At 39.6% G+C, this 22,634-nt stretch overlaps 1 protein-coding gene across 1 annotated transcript in view; it reads left to right on the top strand.

Moving 5' to 3' along the window:
• PLD5 (phospholipase D family member 5) overlaps positions 1-22,634 on the top strand; it is a 493,927-nt gene that overhangs the window by 269,042 nt on the left and 202,251 nt on the right. Inside the window, exon 3 of the mRNA XM_060010723.1 lies at positions 18,208-18,376. Coding sequence (XP_059866706.1) covers positions 18,208-18,376 — 169 coding nt within the window. The remainder of the gene's footprint in view (positions 1-18,207; positions 18,377-22,634) is intronic.

Below are 22,634 nucleotides of genomic sequence, written 5' to 3'. Positions count from 1 at the left end.
TCCTCAACAAAATACTAGAAAACCAAGTCCAACAATACATCAAAAGGATCATACACCATGATCAAGTGGGATTATATCTCAGGGATGCAAGGAGTTTTCAATTTCAGCAAATCAATCAGTGTGATACATCACATTAACAAAATGAAGAATAAAAACCATATGATCATCTCAATAGATGCAGAAAAAAAGCTTTTGACCAAATTCAAAACCCATTTATGATAAAGCCTCTTCAGAAAGAGGGCATAGAGGGAACATACATATATCAACATAATAAAGGCCATATATGACAAAGCTACAGCTAACATCATACTCAACTGTGGAAAACTCAAAGCATTTTCTCTGAGATCAGGAACAAGACAATGATATCCACTCTCACCACTTTTATTCAACATAGTTTTAGAAATTCTAGCCACAGCAATCACAGAAGAAGAAAAGGAATTCCAAATTTGAAAACAAGTAAAACTGTCACTGTTTGCAGATGACATGGTACTAGACATAGAAACTCCAAAAAATGCTACCAGAAACTATTAGAGCTCATCAATGAATTTGGTAAAGTTTCAGGTTACAAAATCAATACGCAGAAATCTGTTGCATTTCTATACACTAACTGCGAAAGATTAGAAAGAGAAATCAAGGAAACAATCCCATTTAAAATCACATCAAAAAGAATAAAAAACCTAGGAATAGGACTTCCCTGGTGGTGCAGTGGTTGACAGTTCGCCTGCTGATGCAGGGGACACGGGCTCATGCTCCGGTCAGGGAAGATCCCATCCCGCATGCCATGGAGTGGCTATGCTAGTGAGCCATGGCCACTGAGCCTGTGCGTCCGGAGACTGTGCTCCGCAATGGGAGAGGCCACAACAGTGAGAGGCCCGCATACCACAAAAAAAAAAAAAAAAAAAACTAGGAATAAATCTACCTAAGGGCTCTACCCACCACCAGTCCCTCCCATCAGGAAACTTGCACAAGCCACTTAGATACCCTCATCCACCAGAGGGCAAAGAGCAGAAGCAAGATGAACTACAATCCTGCAGCCTGTGGAACAAAAACCACATTCACAGAAAGATACACAAGATGAAAAGGCAGAGGGCTATGTACCAGATGAAGGAACAAGATAAAACCCAAGAAAAACAACTAAGTGAAGTGGAGACAGGCAACCTTCCATCAAAAGAATTCAGAATAATGAAAGTGAAGATGATCCAGGACCTCAGAAAAACAATGGAGGCAATGATCGAGAACATGCAAGAAATGTTTAAAAAAGACCTAGAAGAATTAAAGAACAACCAAACAGAGATGAACAATACAATAAGTGAAATGATAAATAACTACAAGGAATCAATAGCAGAATAACTGAGACAGAAGAACGGATAAGTGACCTGGAAGACAGAATGGTGGAATTCACTGCTGCGGAACAGAATAAAGAAAAAAGAATGAAAAGAAGTGAAGACAGCCTAAGAGACCTCTGGGACAACATTAAATGCTACAACACTCGCATTATAGAGGTCCCAGAAGGAGAAGAGAGAGAGAAAGGACCCGAGAAAATATTTGAAGACATTATAGTCGAAAACTTCCCTAAAATGGGAGAGGAAATAGCCACCCAAGTCCAGGAAGTGCAGAGAGTCCCATACAGTATAAACCCAAGGAGGAACACGCTGAGACACATAGTAATCAAATTGGCAAAAAATAAAGACAAAGAAGAATTATTGAAAGCAACAAGGGAAGAATGACAAATAACATACAACGGAACTCCCATAAGGTTAACAGCTGATTTCTCAGCAGAAACTCTACAGGCCAGAAGGGAATGGCATGATATACTTAAAGTGATGAAAGGGAAGAGCCTAAAACCAAGATTACTCTACCTGGCAAGGATCTCATTCCGATTCGATGGAGAAATCAAAAGCTTTATAGACAAAGAAAAGCTAGGAAAATTCAACAACACCAAACCAGCTCTACAACAAATGTTAAAGGAACTTCTCTAAGTGAGAAACTCAAGAGAAGAAAAGGACCTACAAAAACAAACACAAAACAACTGAAGAAAATGGTCATAGGAACATACATATTGATAATTACCTGAACGGGATGGATTAAATTTTCCAACCAAAAGACACAGGCTTGCTGAATGGATACAAAAACAAGACCCATATATATGCTGTCTACAGGAGACCCACCTCAGACCTAGGGACACATAGAGACTGAAAGTGAGGGGATGGAAAAAGATATTCCATGCAAATGAAAATCAAAAGAAAGCTGGAGTACCAATACTCATATCAGATAATATAGACTTTAAAATAAAAAATATTATAAGAGACAAGGAAGGACACTACATAATGATTAAGGGATCAATCCAAAAAGAATATATAACAATTATAAATATATATGTCCCCAACATAAGAACACCTCAATATATAAGTCACTGCTAACAGCTATAAAAGAGGATATCGAGAGTAACACAATAATAGTGGGAGACTTTAACACCTCACTTACACCAATGGACAGATCATCCAAAATGAAAATAAATAAGGAAACACAGGCTTTAAATGACACAATAGACCAGATAGATTTAATTGATATTTAAAGGACATTCCATCCAAAAACAGCAGATTACACTTTCTTCTCCAGTGCGCATAGAACATTCTCCAGGATAGATCACATAATGGGTCACAAATCAAGCCTCAGTAAATTTAAGAAAATTGAAATCATATCAAGCATCTTTTCTGGCCACAACGCTTTGAGATTAGAAATGAATTACAGGGAAAAAAACATAAAAAACACATACACTGGAGGCTAAGATATATGTTACTAAATAACCAAGAGATCACTGAAGAAATCAAAGAGGAAATCAAAAAGTACCTAGAGACAAATGACAAACACGACGACCCAAAACCTATGGGATGCAGCAAAAGCAGTTCTAAGAGGGAAGTTTATAGCAATACAATCATACCTTAAGAAACATGAAACATCTCAAATAAACAACCTAACTTTACACCTAAAGCAATTACAGAAAGAAGAACAAAAACCTCAAAGTTAGCAGAAGGAAAGAAATCATAAAGATCAGGTCAGATATAAATGAAAAAAAAAATGAAGGAAATGATAGCAGAGATCAATAAAACTAAAAGCTGGTTCTTTGAGAAGATAAACAAAATTGATAAACCATTAGCCAGACTCATCAAGAAAAAGAGGGAGAGGACTCAAATCGTTAAAATTAGAAATGAAAAAGGAGCAGTTACAACAGACACCACAGAAATACAAAGCATCCTGAGAGACTACTGCAAGCAACTTTATGGCAATAAAATGGACAACCTGGAAGAAATGGACAAATTCTTAGAAAGGTATAACCTTCCAAGACTACCAGGAAGAAATAGAAAATATGAACAGACCAATCACAAGTAATGAAATTAAAACTCTGATTAAAAATCTTCCAACAAACAAAAGACCAGGACCAGATGGCTTCACAGGTGAATTCTATGAAACATTTAGAGAAGAGCTAACACCCGTCTTTCTCAAACTCTTCCAAACAATTGCAGAGGAAGGAACACTCCCAAACTCATTCTATGAGGCCACTGTCGTCACCCTGATACCAAAACCAGACAAAGATACTATGAAAAAAGAAAATTACAGACCAGTATCACTGATAAATATAGATGCAAAAATCCTCAACAAAATACTAGCAAACATACTCCAACAACACGTTAAAAGGATCATGCACCATGATGAAGTGGGGTTTATCCCAGGGATGCAAGGATTCTTCAATATATGCACGTCAATCAATGTGATCCACCATATTAACAACCTGAAGAATAAAAACCATATGATCATCTCAATAGATGCAGAAAAAGCTTTTGACAAAATTCAATACCCATTTATGATAAAAACTCTGGAGAAAGTGGGCATAGAGGGAACCTACCTGAAGATAATAAAGGCCATATACGACAAACCCACAGCAAACATCATTCTCAATGGTGAAAAACTGAAAGCATTTCCTCTAAGATCAGGAACAAGACAAGGATGTCCACTCTCACCACTATTATTCAACATAGTTTTGGAAGTCCTAGCCACAGCAGTCAGTGAAGAAAAAGAAATAAAAGGAATCCAAATTGGAGAAGAAGAAGTAAAACTGTCACTGTTTGCAGATGACATGATACTATACATAGAGCATCCTAAAGATGCCACCAGAAATCTACTACAGCTAATCAAGGAATTTGGTAAAGTTGTAGGATACAAAATTAAGGCAGAGAAATCTCTTTCATTCCTATACACTAATGATGAAATATCTGAAAGAGAAATTAAGGAAATACTCCCATGTACAATTGCAACAAAAAGAATAAAATACCTAGGAATAAACCTACCTAAGGAGACAAAAGACCCATATGCAGAAAACTATAAGACACTGATGAAGGAAATTAAAGATGATACAAACAGATGGAGAGATATACCATGTTCTTGGATTGGAAGAATCAATATTGTGAAAATGACTATATTACCCAAAGCAATCTACAGATTCAATGCAATCCCTATCAAATTACCAATGGCATTTTTTACAGAACTAGAACAAAATATCTTAAAATTTGTATGGAGACACAAAAGACCGCAAATAGCCAAAGCAGTCTTGAGGGTAAATAACGGAGCTGGAAGAATGAGAACTCCCTGAGTGCAGACTATACTACAAAGCTATAGTAATCAAGACAATATGGTACTGGCACAAAAACAGAAATATAGATCAATGGAACAAGATACAAAGCCCAGAGATAAACCCACACACCTATGGTCAACTAATCTATGACAAAGGAGGCAAGGATATACAATGGAGAAAAGACAGTCTGTTCAATAAGTGGTGCTGGTAAAACTGGACAGCTACAGGTAAAAGAATGAAATTAGAACACTCCCTAACACCATACACAAAAATAAACTCAAAATGGATTCGAGACCTAAATGTAAGACCTGACACTATAAAACTCTTAGATGAAAACATAGGAAGAACACTCTTTGACAAAAATCACAGTAAGATCTTTTTTGATCCACCTCCTAGAGTAATAGAAATAAAAACAAAAACAAATGGGATCTAATGAAACTTCAAAGCTTTTGCACAGCAAAGGAAACCATAAACAAGACAAAAAGACAGCCCTCAGAATGGGAGAAAATATTTGCAAACAAATCAAGGGACAAGGGATTAATCTTCAAAATATATAAACAGCTCATGCAGCTCAATATTAAAGAAACAAACAACCCAATCCAAAAATGGGCAGAAGACCTAAATAGACATTCCTCCAAAGAAGACATACTGATGTCCAAGAAGCGCACGAAAGCTGCTCAACATCACTATTAGAAAAATACAAATCAAAACTATAATGAGGTATCACCTCACACCAGTTAGAATGGGCATCATCAGAAAATCTATAAACAACAAATGCTGGAGAGGGTGTGGAGAAAAGGGAACCCTCTTGCACTGTTGGTGGGAATGTAAATTGATACAGCCACTATGGAGAACAGTATGGAGGTTCTTTAAAAAACTAAAATTAGAATTACTATATGACCCAGCAATCCCACTACTGGGCATATACCCAGAAAAAAACATAATTCAAAAAGACACATACACCCCAGTGTTCATTGCAGCACTGTTTACAATAGCCAGGTCATGGAAGCAACCTAAATGCCCAACGACAGATGAATGTTTCAAGAAGATGTGGTACATATATACAATGGAATATTACTCAGCCATAAAAAGGAAAAAAATTGGGTCATTTGTTAAGACGTGGACGGATCTAGAGACTGTCTGTCATACAGAGTGAAGTAAGTCAGAAAGAGAAAAACAAATATCGTGTATGTGGAACCTAGAAAAATGGAATAGATGAACCCGTTTCCAGGGCAGAAGTCGAGACACAGATGTAGAGAACAAATGTATGGACACCAAGGGGAGAAAGCTGCAGGGGGTTGGCAATGGTGGTGTGATGAATTGGGTGATTGGGATTGACATGTATACACTGATGTGTATAAAATTCATGACTAATAAGAACCTGCTGTATAAAAAAAATAAATAAAATTCAAAATTTTAAAAAAAGAATTCAACTTCAGGGAAGGGGGAGTGGTCAATGGAGATAAAAAGTGTCAAATGTCAGGAGGTTAAAAAAAAAAAAAAATCTACCTAAGGAGGAAACAGTCCTGTACCTCTGAAAACTATGAGATGCTGATGAAAGAAATCAAAGATGACACAAGCAAATGGAAACCTATACCATGTTCTTAGATTGGAAGAATCAATATTTTGAAAATGTCTATACTATCCAAGGCAATGTACAGATTCAGTGCAATCCCTCTCCAATTACCAGTGGCATTGTTCACAGAACTAGAACAAAATAAAATATTATTAATTAATTTTATTTTTAGCTGCATTGGGTTTTCATTGTTGCGCATGGGCTTTCTCTAGTTGCATTGAGTGGGGACTACTCTTCATTGTGCTGCGCAGGCTTCTCATTGCGGTGGCTTCTCTCATTGTGGAGCGTGGGCTCTAGGCAGACGGGCTTAAGTAGTTGTGGCATGGGGGCTCAGTAGTTACTGCTCATGGGCTCTTGAGCACAGGCTCAGTAGTTGTGGCACACGGGCTTATTTGCTCCATGGCATGTGGCATCTTCCCGGACCAGGGCTCGAATCTGTGTCCCCTGCATTGGCAGGCGAATTCTTAACTGCTGTACCACCAGGGAAGCCCCAATTTTTTTAAATTTGTATGGAGACACAAAAGACCCCAAATAGCCAAACCAATCTTGAGAAAGTAAAATGGAGGTGGAGGAATCATACTCCCTGACTTTGAACTGTACTACAGAACTACAATAATCAAAACAGTGTGGTACTGGCACAAAAACAGAAATATAGGTCAGTGAAACAGGATAAAAAGTTCAGAGATAAACATCTATGGTCACCTAATCAATGACAAAGGAGGCAAGAATATGCAATGGAGAAAAGACAGTCTGTTCAATAAGTGGTGATGGGAAAACTGGACAGCTACATGTAAAAGAATGAAATTAGAACACTACCTAACACCATACACAAAAATAAACTCAAAATGGATTAAAGACCTAAATGTAAGGTCAGACACTTTAAAACTCTTAGAGAAAAACATAGGCAGAACACTCTTTGACATAAAGCAACATCTTTTTTAACCCACCTCCTATAGTAATGAAGATACAAACAAAAATAAACAAATGGGACCTAAGTAAGCTTAAAATCTTTTGCATAGCAATGGAAACCATTAAAAGAATTAAAAGGCAACCCTCAGAATAGGAGAAAATATTTGCAAACAAAGCAACCAACAAGGGATTAACCTCCAAAACATACAAGGAGCTCATGCAGCTCAATAACAAACAAAACCCAAACAACCCAATCAAAAAATGTGCAGAAGATCTAAATAGACACTTCTCCAAAGAAGACATACAGCTGGCCAAAAAGCACACGAAAAGATGCTCAACATCACTAATTACTAGAGAAATTCATATCAAATCTACACTGAGGTATCACCTCACACTGGTCAGAATGGCCATCATCAAAAAATCTATATGCTTCCCTGGTGGCACAGTGGTTGAGAGTCCGCCTGCCAATGCAGGGGACACGGGTTCGTGCCCCGGTCCGGGAGGATCCCACATGCCTTGGAGCAGCTGGGCCCGTGAGCCATAGCCGCTGAGCCTGCGTGTCCTGAGCCTGTGCTCCGTAATGGGAGAGGCCATAACAGTGAGAGGCCCGTGTATCGCAAAAAAAAAAAAATCTACAAACCATAATTGCTGGAGAGGATGTAGAGAAAATGGAACCCTCCTACACTGTTTGTGGGAATGTAAATTGGTACAGCCACTATGGAGAACGGTATGGAAGTTCCTTAAAAAACTAAAAATATAGCTACCATATGATCTAGCCATCCCACTCCTGGGCATATATCCACAGAACATCATAATTCGAAAAGATGCATTCACCCCAGTGTTCATTGCATAACTATTTACCGTGGCCAGGACATGGAAGCAACCTAAATGTCCATCAACAGAGGAATTGATAAAGAAGATGTGGTACATATATACAATGGAATATTACTCAGACATAAAAAAGAATGAAACAATGCCATTTGCAGCAGCATGGATGGACCTAGAGATTATCATACCAAGAGAAGTCAGACAGAGAAAGATAAATATCATATTTTGTTTATATGTGGAATCTAAAAAAAATGATATAAATGAACCTATTTACAGAACAGAAACAGACTCACAGGCTTAGAAAACAAACTTATGGTTACCAAAGGGAAAAGTTGGGGGGGGGAGGGGTACATTAGGAGGTTGGGATTAACATATTTACCATACTGTATTTAAAGTAGGTAACCAACAAGGGCCTACTGTATAGCACAGGGAACTCTGCTCAATATTCTTTAATATCCTAAATGGAAAAGAATTTGAAAAAGAATAGATATATGTATATGTGTAAGTGAATCATTTTGCTGTACCCCTGAAATTAACACAATATTGTAAGTCAACTATACTCCCATATAAAATAAAATTTTTTTTAAATTATGGTTGAAGTTGATTTTGTTTTGTAAAATAACAAACAAGCAAACGGAAAAAAACAAAAACAAATGAAAAACTGATGGTAAGAGAATAAATCCTAACAGAAAGGGACTCTAGCATTTACTGTCATGGATATCCCCCAGGGTATTTATGCACCTGATTTATCAAAGATACATTGAGAATATAGGAAGAAAATTGCATTTTGTACCTCTGCCTGTGTTTTTTGCTTTGAAAATTGGAAGTGACAGTGGAGCATAGTGGTTAAGAGGATATAGTCCGCAGTCATACTACCCAGGCTTCAATCTGGGCTCCATCAGTCACTAGCACTTGGACACATTACTTAAACTCCTTTATGTCTCAGTTTCCTCATCCCTAAAATGGGAATAGTTATAGTACCTGCTTCTACGAATTCTTGTAAACATTAATTAACGTAGTCAGTGAATCTTCTTAACATAGTGCCTGACACAAAATAAGCACTCAATAAATATTGTTCAGTTAAAGTATTAATGGTAATAGTGTAATTACTATTTTGCCAGGTGTCAGAGGGTAATAACCACCTTGAATGCAGATGTTTTTCCATTAGACCTTTTGCATTTTAGCCATTTGTTTTCAATCATCTGGCTTAGTGTGTTTTAGCTCTTTGAGGACAGTGTCATGGTCTTTTCATCCATGAACTCCTACTTCTTTGTTCACATTTTATATTGGTAAAATATCAAAAAGGTAGATGCATCGAGTTGTACCTTTTTCTTACTTCTTTTGTCTTCATCCTCTCTGGGCTCCTTTCTCCTCTGATGGTTTCTTCCTTTCTAGGCCAGTATGAGGAAGTATTGAGGCAAGGACAAGTGTGTCTTTCTGTCACTGTAGATGTCCTTGCTGACATGGACAGAGTGGAGAGTAGAGTGAGGAGCATCTTCCCCTCTTCTCCAAAGTTCAGATCTCAATCCAAGCTGACCTTCCCTCTAGTGCAGCAGCTTCTGCTCTTCAGCATCACTCTACCTGTTCCCTCCATAGACCCAAAGTATGTGGAGAACCTTCTCAGATAAGACCAGGACCTAAACTAGTGTTGTGAAATGCACATGAGCTCAGACAAACCTGAATTTAAATCCCTGCTCTGTAGCACTCTGTCCATCTGGGTGACACCTAACCACTGGGAGCCTTGCTCTCTTTGCCTCCAAAATTGAGATCATGCCTATTTCACTGTGTTTCTTGGTGATGATGATGTGTATAATACCTGTGAAAGTACTTTTAAACTTTAATATACAAAGAAAGGATCCTAGCTACAATAATAATATTTCTACTGCTATACTGCCTCTCTCCGTAAAGAAAAGCATAGTTGTTCTTCACTTAATACAATTATAGACCAGGAATTAATGAGGCTTTAGTCTGAACTTTCTAGATTTATACAAACAGGGATCTGCTGTTGTCAACTCAAACTTGCCATCGTGTTCTCTGCAGTTGTCTTTGAAAGTTGGTTTAGAAGTTAATGTAGTTGAAACATCTGGTGACAAAAAATAAGAAAGTGTTCAAAAACTGAAAGACATATCAAAAGGACACAGGAGACAACTTTTAGGGGCCTCCACTGGCCATGTATGCAACAAGTTGGGCATCACAAAGTAGATGATAACATTTTGAAATAAAAAAAAGAATCCGTACTGATAAAATAATATCTTTTAAAATGTAAAAAGTTATAATGGGAGAAGAAAAAGATTTTCCTTACAAAATATTACCAATGAACACATATAAAAGAAATGATAGAAAATTATAAGTATAATAAAAATAGATTCAGTTAAGAATCATAAATAGATAGAAGCCAAATCAATGAGTGAAATGTTAGGGAATATTCATGCCATCTGAAAATACGTCTGCACAAATCATTTGTTAATTATAGAGGGAAGGAAGGTCCTGCTCAATTGAAAAATCTGACATACCCCCTTAACCAAGTGACCAAACTTAACATCACCAGTAGTGGGACAACCCACTATCATGTGACACCTCATATGATGCACTTTGAAGGACACATCACCTATGTACTGTTCCTACCAAAAATACTTATCCTAAATCTAATTATGAGGCAACAACCAAGCAAATCAAATCCAGGAGTATTTAGCAAAGCAACTGACCTGGGCTCTTCTGAATTGTTGACATCTTGGTAAGCAAATAAAACAGGAATAGGCTGGGGAACTCTCCTAGATAAGACAACTAAGTGCAACAAGTAAACATTGATTGGATCTTGGATCCAAAAGAAAAATCAAAACTGAAAAAAGGCATGGAGGCATTCCAGAAATTTGCCCAAAGGTGAATTTTAATGAGTTCTGCCTACTTTTTTCCTTGCTTGAGAAAGAAGAGTATAACAAGAGCTGCTATCCATGGAAATGAGCTCTGCATGTATGCTAATTAGATCAGGCCTCTGCAGTGTAGTTAGCTGTTGCTTGTTAAAGGAAATAAAATGATAGGTCGTAGAAATAAGTCATTTCAAGACTGATTTCTAAAGGCCTTTTTTAGCAGGGCTTAGGAAACAAGCATTGTGTTACAAAAGGAGCAATTAAGATCTCCAGGTAAAATAAGAAAGGAGGAAAGTGAGGAGGTGAGCAGGTTTTCCCCAGAATTCGTTACCAAACATAGGTGTGGTCTCCAGACCTTTGGTGGTGTCTCTATTTTTAGTATAAATTCCTAATTTACTTTTCTGTTTAGTAAAAAACCAAATAATGATAAAATTGGTCTTCTTTGGCTTCCAGGGAATTTCACTCTTCCAATCTTTCCAGTACTTTCTTCTGTCTTCTTTACCTGCCCCACTTTCTCTACCAACCAGAAGTGATTAGATATTTTCCATATTAGGCTTCAACCCAGTTCTCTTCTCTTGAAAATGTCTCTTGATAATCTTACCTCCTTTAAGGCTTCAATAATGGAAAAAAATCTTATAAGAATGCGTGTGAAGTAGAAAAAAAATGAATAGATATATTATCCATCTGATGAGTAACTTCTTAACTTTTTTGTGCCACAGGCCCTATTAGCAGTCTGATGAAGCCAGTGGACTCCTTCCTTGAATAATGTTTTAAACGCATAAATTGAAATACATAGGATTGCAAAGAAAACCAGTAATGAAATAAAGTTATCAAAAATATAAAAAAACAAATTTGTGATATAGTAATGTATATTTTGCTCTACTTATTCATGAAGTAACAAGATCTGATGACTACCATAATTTCAAAGTAGTGATAAATACTTGGAGATATCAGCAATAGTTACCGTACCATGGTATGAAAATTCTTTTTTTTTCAGGCAAGGCTTTATTGGGTCCCTGCTGCAGCAGCGGGGAGCAAGAACAGGCAACAGCTTCCCTTGCTCACTCACTTGCTCGCTGTGGGGGACAAGCCTGTTCCTTATATGGGGTGAGGCTGGAGGTGTGTCCAGGCGTCAGGCCAGAGGGGTGGCTTAGGTGTTTTGCCCACCCCTCAGGTGGTGTTGAGTGTAGGGGGCATGCTCAGTACCCTGCTTTTGCTCCCAACACCCTGTTTTTGCTCTGCTCCAGGCTCTTCAGAAGTGGCAGTTGGGTTTTCTGGTCTCATTGTATCTTTTGTCCAGAATTTGCCCCAACTGCACATGAACACAGTTATTTTTAGTCCCATATAGTTTATTTGTATTTTGTTGCTCAAGGAGAGGTGTGTCCAGATACAAGCATTGCAGCACTGCAGCAAACGGTCCCAAGTCCAAGCCTGTCTCATTCCCCGCTAAGAGACTCTGCACCCTTATTCTTAAGGGGTCAAGGGCCAGAAGTCTTTTCTTCTGAAACTTCTTCCTGCTGGACAGGGGCCGCAGACCCTAGCTGACCCCAGAGGTGTATGAGTCCCTCGCTGACTGTCCCAAGGACCTGTAGGGACCTGGGCCACTCTCTGCTGGAAAGGGTTGAATTCCTTGAGTCATCATGAGCCTTACTTTAAACTGTTGGAGCATAAAAGACACAAACTTAATCAAAAGCTTAAACAAACAAGGGCTAAAAAGGAGAAGAACAATAGCCATTAAAGTGCCAAGAAAGGGAAAGAACCAGGTTAACTTTGGGAGGGTTTCCTTAACTGTTGACCAGACAGGGGAGACAATGTTGCCCCTGCCAAGAAGCCATTCTGCTTGGATGTATATTTTGTTAATCTCAGGGTTAAAGTTTAATAATTTTCTCTATTCTTAGAATGGAAGGTCTGGACCTGTTGGTCCCAGGTCTCCTTGGACCAAAAAGTCTTAGTCACAGGTTTACAACAGTAGGGAAGACAATGGAGTACTAGACGAAATATGGCCTAGATCAGTATGACTGAAAAGAAAAGGTTATAAGAAAATGACAGCCTCCTGCCAGAAAGTCTTTTATACCTTGTGGGATTCAAGAGAACAAACTAGAGAACCAGTTTTCAGTTCCCCTGCCCATATTTGATAGTGAGGATTGGTGGTTGATTGTCTGCTGAAGCCAAGTGGCTTCTTGTCAAATTTTCTCAGTGTTGGTTTCTACCTGGTATGGGCATCAGGGCTCTTTTCTTTGCCTCTCGATCTGCCCTGTTGTTCCCTTGGGTAATTTGAGAATTTTCCTTTTGGTGCCCACGGCTTAGGCCTAATGTAGCCTCTTTTCTATCTGGAGATAACTGTCTTCTTCCAGGATTTATAATATATCCCAGATATTTAACTTGCTGCTTTGAGATTCGTGCTTTTTTCTGGGAGATCCTCTAGCCCTAGGTCCCAAGGAAATTAAGGACTTTAATGGTATTCTGATCTGAGGTCTCCATGGTGGGGCTACATATTAGTATGTCATCTACATACTGTAGAATGGCCCCTTATTTTAGGTATATTTCCCTTAGTTCCTTTCCTAGGGCCTGGAAGAACAAGTATGGGCTGTCCTGAAACCTCTGAGGCAATACTGTCCAGGTATATTGTTGCATTTGGCCCGAGTGGGGGTTTGTCCACTCGAAGGCAAACAGATACTGAGATGAGGGATGAACTCGGATGCAAAAGAAGGCATCCTTGTGTCAAGCACAGTAATCCATTTGGCATCTTCAGGAATCTGGACTAATATATTATAAGGATTGGTCACAAGTGGATGTATAGGGACTACTGCATCATTTACTGCTCTAAGGTCTTGCAACAGTATTCCCCATTTGGCTTAACAACTGGCAGAAGAGTGGCATTGCATGGATACTGACAGGCCATGTTTTAAGAAATGATCTATGGGCAGTTGCAAACCTTTCTTGCTTCCAACTTTATAGGGTACTGTCTCTTGTTAGGATAAGTGACTTCTGGCTTAAGGCTAGTTTTTACAGGTTGGGCATTTATAGCCTCCCAGGGATTCTTTTGTCCCGAGGAAATTAAGGAAGGTTAACTGCGTGTAGAATATGACTGGGAATAGACCCTTGTTCTTCCAGCTGATTTGCCTTAGTCAGAATCAAGAAAAGGGGCTGCTCGGGTCCTCCTAACCGTAATATGACTCTGAAGGAGCCCAGAAAGTCTCTTCCCAGTAGTGGGTTAGGACACTCAAGGCACAGCTAAAAAGGCGTGTGAGATCATATGCTGTTCAAATTGACAAGAGAGAGGCCAATGAAGAAACAAGTGTGAGGCTTTCCTTTGACACCAGTCACAGTACAGCTTTTGGAGAAAAGAGGCACAGCGTGAGAGATCAGGACAGAGTAAGTGGCCCCCCGTATCAATTAAAAAACTGGTTTTCTTACTGCCACGTCAAGGACCACCCAGGGCTCCTCGAAGGAGATAGACATCTCGCGAAGGGGAAGCTCCCAGAATGCCCAGGCCACCTCAGTCATCCATGGCCATCTTAGGAGCAGGAGCCCCCCTTCCCCTTCAGGATTGGGGACAGTCCCACTTCCAATGACCTGTTTGTTTGCAGACTGGGCATGGACCAAGGGGTTCTTTTTGGCATTTGGGGGCCCACTGGCCAGTTGACTTGCATTTGAAGCATTTCCCCTTGCTCGTTTTACCTCCAGGTGGTTGGTTAAACTTCCTTGGCCCCCTTGGTTTGTCCTGAGGTTGCAAGGCATGGCTGACAGCTATGGCCATCAGTTTAACTTGAGCCCTGGCCTGAGTGTTTTCACATCGGGTTTTCTCTTCTTCTCAGCTGGATCTCAATTATCAAATACCCCAAAGGCCACCTCTAGGAGTTGGGGCATCGGGGTTTGTGGGCCTAATTGTAACTTTTGGAGTTTCCACCTAATATCAGGGTCAGACTGGCAGATAAAATGTTGTCCCAGCCGGGACTGACCCTCAGGAATGGATGGATCGATGTTAGTAAATTTTCTAAATGGTGACAGAATCACAGGTTCTTTTAATATTCCTGTCATTTTTTGCCTATGTCCATAACTGAAAGGAATGTTAAATTTCAGTTAGAAATGAGGGAAAATAAAGATCAAGCTCATAGGTCCCCCTAAATTCTATTCATGGATCCAAGGTTAGGAATATCTGGTCTAAAGATTTCTGAAAGAAATCGGGAATCCTTATTGTATGCCTATCAGAAACCATGTAGGTGGTATGAAGAAAGGGGTGGTGCAGAGCCACCTACAACTGTACAATTACTGTATATCCTTTATTTTGTATATTTGGTTTATCTGGGCTTCTTGATTCTTCTTTGTCTTTCTCAGCATGGCTTTTATATTGAAGTAAAATTGAAACTAGTTAGTTCTGTTTGTTAAATGATGTTCTATTTTTGTTTTGTTTGCTTGGATTCTTTTTTTGTTTGATTTTTAAACATATTCCTTAGTCATAGGGGAGGCTAAAACTGCTGATTATTTGGGATCATTTATTCATGCTATGTCTACCTTCTATCTACATAAATAATTGGACTTTAAGTGTGGATAGAATTAAAATATCCAACTTCAACTTCTGTCTGTTGCCTTCAAAGGTTTTGAAGTAGATCTCTCCACCTTTTTGACCCTCTCTCTCGTTGGTTTCCCAAACACTGCATTCTCCTGGACCTCTCTTGTCTTCCTGCTTCTCTTTTGGTCCCTTCTGAATCTTGTCATCCATTTCACACTCTACTAACCAGAAAAATGTAGGCATTCCCCCCACATTAGGCTTTGGGCTCGTTTTCTCTTCTTTTTTTTCCCCTTGATAATCTCTCTCAATGCTCACCCCTTTCCCGTGTTCCTCGTCAGTTTTAATGGACCCTCTACCCTCTACTGATTGTCATCTCCCTTCCAGTAGTATACATGTGTGCTGTCAGAGTTAGACCCCTAAAATGTACTTGGTTGCTCTCAAAAGCATCAAAATTAAGTCCAGACTTCTCTTCCTGGTTCACAACCTCTACAATGTGGTCCCTACAGACACTGCCAGTCTTCTCCACCATGGCAAGCCCCTGCCATAACTCTCTTACCTCACACTTCCCTTGGCCAACCAACTCTCAAGTATCCAAATACACCTAGAATATCTTTCTCTTCCAGCTGACCCATAAAAATTATATCTTTGAAGACTCATTTCAAGTCCCACTTTCTCCAGTTCCAGATGCTCCCAACCTAATTATTTTTTCCTCACTGCTGATGTTCCAGTGGTACTTCAGATGGTGCCTTATCCATCTAATTAATTCTTACTCTTGTTTTGCCATTTATTAGAGCCTACCTCCTATTTAAATCATTACGTATGAGACTGGCTCTTTCACTAGATTATAAATTCCAGAGGACTAGGGAGTTTTGTCATAGTCATTTCTGTGTTAGGTACAGTAAATGACTTGCTTGTCCTGTGCTCATAAGGTCTCAACCAGATTTAATTCATTTGTGGGTAGTGGTTGGATGATTGGACCCTAAAATTTTGAATGTCTCTAAGACATATACCCAACCCCATTTTGGCTATGATATTCATCAAATACACAAACATATTACTGAGAGTATTGTTTTTGTTTCTAAAATTGGCTAAATGGAACAAGTCTCATTAAAATAAACAGAAGTTCTGGATTCTGTATTAGAAGCTGAGATTCATTCTATAGGTATTTCTTGAGCCCTAATTATGTATCCAGCACTAGGGATGCATAGCTTTGAATAGAAAGATCTGTTCTAGAAGGGCTTACACCCTTACCCTAACCCTATCTTCATAAGAGTTTGGAGTTTCTTGTCAAGAGTTGCAGGAGAATTTACATTTCTTAAACTGGAAAAAAAAACCCTGTTTATTCCTTTATTGAAATGTTATTGGGACTTCCCTGGTGGCACAGTGGTTAAAAATCCACCTGCCAATTCAGGGGACATGGGTTCGAGCCCTGGTCCAGAAGATCCCACATGCCACGGAACAACTAAGCCAGTGCGCCACAACTACTGAGCCTGTGCTCTGGAGCCCGTGAGCCACAATTACTGAGCCCATGTGCCACAACTACTGAAGCCCGCGTGCCTAGAGTCCGTGCTCTGCAACAAGAGAAGCCACCGCAATGAGAAGCCTGCGCACCACAACAAAGAGTAGCCCCCTCTTGTCACAACTAGAGAAAGCCCACATGCAGCAACAAACACCCAACACATCCAAAAATAAATAAATAAATTTATAAAAAGAAAAGTCAGGGAATTCCCTGGTAGTCTAGTGGTTAGGACTCTGAGCTTTCACTGCTGAGGGCCCAGGTTCGTTCCCTCATCAGGGAACTAAGATATTGAACTTCCATGCCAGTGACCTTTCAAGGATGGCCCATGGTATTCAGATTTTAAAAAGTAATAATAAAATAAAATAAAAATAAAAAGATTTTAAAAATAAATTTAAAAAACTAAAATGTTATGTGTCACCTGGCTAACTTAGAAGTGAAAATCACACAGCCTTAGCTGCAGCACCAACGCAAGCCACAGTGTATATGTTGTCAACAATAAGGAAGTATAAAAAGAAAAGACACATTTATTAGGTTATTGCTGATTGTAGTTTATTTAGGGCTTGGTTATTACTGTTATTTTATATATTCCCTATCTCCAACTTTAATAAAGCCCTGCAACAGGCCGGTTTTTATTTATTTATTATTATTATTATTATTATTATTTTGTGGTACACGGGCCTCTCACTGTTGTGGCCTCTTCCCGTTGCGGAGCACAGGCTCCGGACGCGCAGGCTCAGGGCCATGGCTCACGGGCCCAGCCGCTCCGCGGCATGTGGGATCTTCCTGGACCGGGGCACGAACCCGTGTCCCCTGCATCGGCAGGCGGACTCTCAACCACTGTGCCACCAGGGAAGCCCAACAGACCGGTTTTTAAATTTCCTTCTTAGTATCATTTTATGCCTTAGGCTGGGAAGCACTAACAGAGGTTTTAAGCAATAGTAATAGCATTTACTATTTTTATTTTCTAGTAGTAATAAAACATAATATTTTAGTTTCTAAACTAGTTCTAATATATGTCCAACATTGTACTAGAAACTGGAGATATTACTAGAGGAAGATGCTTGTGTGGGAAGCTCTGGACTTTTTCTCAAGGCTATTTTGGCACTGGACATTAGGGACATATACCATGATTTTCTGAAATATGAGTGCTAACTGAGGAGAAATTGAACATAAACTCTCAGAACACAGTAGATTAGCATAGGGGAAATGTTAAATGCCTTTGTTGAAAAATGTAAATTATGAGGAACATATACATTCAGAAAGAGTAAAGAGTATTTTTCAGATGTCTCTGTATGCATGTGTAAAGATCTGTGGCTTCAAATTTGACTAGATTTTGTTTGTTTGTTTTTCAAAATCTTTTCTAAGAATTGCCCTGGTGGAAAATATTCCTGAAGGCCTTACCTATTCAGAAAATGCACCATTTCACTTATCACTTTTCCAAGGCTGGATGAATTTACTCAGCATGGCCAAAAAGTCTGTTGACATAGTATCTTCCCATTGGGATCTCAACCACAGTCATCCATCAGCATGTCAGGTAAGCTGCATCCTCTAATGTGTGTGAAAATTTTACTTATGTGCATTTTATACTCAGTATTCTTGCTTCCACTCCTCAAGTTCAAGCTCATTTTTTCAGTCTATCTATACCCATAGTTCATGTCCAGTATTACATTTATATGTATGTGCCATTGTTAATCGTAGGTTGCTCAGCTTCTACTAGAATGCAGTGCTTTCAAGGGCAAAATCACATCTCATGTTTGCAAACAAGAGGCTCTCTATGCAGCACTGCTGTATCGGACAACTTCAGAGGTGTCTTGTGGTGTCCACTGATGGCACACCCCAGAATTCTGCTTTGCACAACCTGCATGTTTACAGTTTCAATTCTGTAACTGCTTGCTGAGACATTTAATTGGTTAATTGGTGTCCTAATTTGTCTTTGTGGCTCAGAGCCAACTTTTTTAATAGTGGAGTCACACTTCCCGGTATAGCTGTATATTCTTGACTCTGTCATATTTGAGTGAAGAGGAAAAAGAAATTTACTGGTTATAAGAACGGCCTTTAGAAAACTGACTAAATGATCTGAATGATTTCTGAATGAAATGTCCTGGAGATAAGAAAATGATCCTGGTAATCTTTTTTTTTTTAATTTTTGAATTTTATTTATTTATTTTTTTATACAGCAGGTTCTCATTAGTCATCAATTTTATACACATCAGTGTATACATGTCAATCCCAATCGCTCAATTCATCACACCACCACCCCGATCCTGGTAATCTTTAACATGTTTTTCTTTATGTTGGTACAACCATGATAGCACTGAGCTATCAAGTATATGACCATTGCCCTACACTTAAATGTCCTATGGGGGGGTCAAGGATAAAATTAGTTTTGTCTGTTTGTATACAAAATGTGTTGGCATTAAGCCTATAATCATTACCTCATTGGTGCTTTGATTTGCTTCAATTATACTATTTTAAAGTCAAAAGATATTAGAAAATAGGTACAAATAAACAAAAATCCCATAAAGGCTATACTAAGAAGAATTGGATAATTTTACTAATTATATTCTGCACTGTTCTACCTCTGCTGAAGCAGGTGCTTCAGGTACTTATTGCAGCATTTATCATCCCAAAACTTAGTGGTTTATAAAAATAACAATTATTTTTGTATTCATGATTCTGGGCAGCGTTTGTCAGAGAACTTGTCTCTGATCTAAATAGTGTTGGCTGAGGTGGCCTACCTGGGGCTGGAGGGTGCAAGATGACTCCTCACATAGGAGCATCTTACCTCAGATGGCTGGAATGTCTAGCAGCTGGCTGGACTTCTCTCTCTCTGTATGTGTCTATCATCATTCAGTAAAGCGGCTTGAATTATTGACCTGTGGTTATATCCTAAAAGGGCAAAAGCAGAAACTGTGAGACCTCTTAAGACCTGAGCTCTAGAATCCCAATTGCTTCCACCCTATTCTATTGGTCAAAGCAAGTCACAAATCCAAGATGAGAGGGGTAGCATCCATATGGGAATGTGGAGAATTGTTGGCAGGCATCTTTGGAAATTATATACCACAGTGCACTCTGGCCACAGCAATCCATCTGTCTCTCCCACATACAAAATGCACTTCTCATCCCCCAAAACTTGTATCCCATTACAGAAAAGGCTCAAAGTCTAGGATCTCTTCATCTGCATCAGAACAGGATCTGAATAGGACTCCTCATGAGGGCTTCTCTTGATTTGGAAACCTGTGAACTAAAAAGACAAGATACATGCCCCCCAATGCACACCCCCAACATACAATGGCAAAATAGAGATGAGATAACTACGATAGATACTTCTATTCAAAAGGGGGAAATAGAGAGCACAAATTAGTCATTGAACCCACAGCAGTTTTAAAAGCCAACCTGGCACACATCACCAGTTTTCCGAACTTGGAGAACAGGGAATGTCTCTAGACTGGGATCTAGTTCTGCTTCCTGGGGGTGCTTTCCTAATCTGCCGTTCTCAGAAACTCTTTGCTCCACCCTCTGTGTTTTTCTTTCTTTTTCATAAGAAATAGCCTGTGCTTGCTTCAGACTTATTTCCTTGGTTGGCTTTCTACCAATAGAAATCTGAGGCCCCAGAGACCTCTTTTCATTTTAAACCACCTCTGTCCTTTTTTAGTCCAAAATGGAACAACCCGTTAAAAACTTCTGTAGACTTTCTATGTATCCAGTTATAATCCACTCTATTAGCAAAAGGCCACACCACAAAAAACTCACAGGTGGTCTTTTTCTACTTTGGACTGTGACTCAAGATGCTTCGGAACCTCACCCTTGAATTTTCCAGGAGCCCTTTTGAGAGGCAGCCCACCACCACCATCGCTTTTAATCCTTCAGAGGTCTCAACGTGGAATCGTACAGCCACAGCTTTGATTTGATCCTTACCCTGAGGTCATTTCTCATTTTGAGAATGTTTTTGCTCAATTGAGAGACTGTCCTAGATTTTCTACATTTCTCTCAAAATTCTGCATGAAAATGAAATAGTTTCTTCTTATCATATACCACCAAAACTTTGATTGATAATCTGACTGAACAATCTGCTTAGCCAGATCCCCAAATCCACTAAGTCATATTTTCTATCTCCTACTTTACAGCAGGCAGTAGCGTTGCCAAACTTTCTACCATTACTTTCTCAAGGCCTCAAAAGCAATTTCTTCACTGTTCTTCCAGCCTTGAGTAACAGAATGGGATTCCAGCCCCTACCACCACCGAGTCCCAGAGACAATGCCACATGCTTTAAGTTTTCACAACAGTCGTTTCTATTTAATTTTTTATTGTGGTATAACAAACAACTCCAAAACGTATTCATTATTATTTCCTATGATTCTGTGACTTGGTTGACAGTTCTTTTGCTTCAGTAGTGCTGGCCGGGATTACTTATGAGGTTGTGTTTAGGTGGGAGGGTAGCTGAAGCTGGACTGCCTGAGGGCTGGACACATCTCATTCTCTGCATGTGGACACTCATCATTCAGTAATCTAACCCAAGCTTTTTATAAGGCAGCTGGATCCCAGGAGAGTGAAAATGAAAACTACAAGACCTCTTAATTCCTGGGCTCCCAGAACTTTACTTTGCTACATTCTGTTAGTCTGAAAAAGTCACATGGCCAGGCCACAATCACTGGAGGGACAAGAGACTCCAGGACGAACATACACAGGAATGGGAGGAATTGTTGGCAGCCAAATTCCCAGGTGGTTTGTATACTCACAAACCTTTGAAAAGAGCTGAACCAAACCATTCTGACCTCTTGCTCTCTGAGCCCAGCAAACCCTCCTGGTGTTCAGACTCTGGGAGAAGATGGGTCATCAGAGAATGGCACAGCCTTTCCGCGTCACGGTTCCTGAAGTCACATCATGGTCAGTATTCAGTACTGCTCACAGGGCAGTGATGAAATGGATGCGTGAGGCTCTAGGTCTGTTTTGCCTAACAGTGCCTAGCATGGTGCTTGATGCATCCTGGGTGTTCAGTAAATATTTGTTGAGTAATAAATATTTGTTGAATGGAAAGATAAACAAAGCTGGATGCTAGTTAAAGTGGTCAGGACAGATTTTAATCAGTAATACTGTTGCAGTAGGGAAGAGGTCCAGGTGAAGGGAACTCAACTTAGATTTGTACAGAGATGCCCGGGTACTTTATATAGGAAGAATGAGGGAGATGGAAGGGCGTGACAGGGGCCTGAACAGGGTCAGGGAAGTAGAAATTTATAAAAAATGGTCCATGTGTGAACCCCATCTGGGATTGCTAGCTGGTGCTTTTCCAAGTTAGGCTCCTACCCTCCCACATAGGCTGGGAGACAGGGGCCTATCTTCAGGTGTTGGCAGAACAGCCTATTCTTTGGCAATCTTGAGCTTTCTTAGGCAGGCACTTTAATGGGGGCTAAGGGCATCCTAGAGATGTGGCCTTGAGCTGTTAGAAACCATGTTAGTGTTTGTTCAAGCCTTTTAATGGGGGAGGAGAGACAGAGGTAGGGCAGAGCAGGGTGGATGAAATGATTTGTGTTGAGAGTCTACAGTCCTTATAGGCCAAGGTTGAGGGCTGGTAGAGAAGTAGACTCAGAGGATCCTGGCTAGAGTTTGGTCAGGGAAAAAGTGTTTGTCAGTTGCATGGCTTTAGAGTGAATTAAGGTCGATGTTACACATGCAGAAAGAAGGTAACACTTAGCTTAATTCAAGTCACTCTCCAACAGCTGGCCTACTGCCAAGAAATGGAATTTTTCAATTTGCTGTCAGTAACCTGGCTTTTACTGAACTCACCCAGCAGT

Source organism: Delphinus delphis, chromosome 1 (assembly GCF_949987515.2).
Source record: "Delphinus delphis chromosome 1, mDelDel1.2, whole genome shotgun sequence".
NCBI lineage: Eukaryota > Metazoa > Chordata > Mammalia > Artiodactyla > Delphinidae > Delphinus > Delphinus delphis.
The sequence above is the reverse complement of the archived record's forward strand: the minus strand, read 5'-3'. Positions and strand labels throughout refer to the sequence as shown.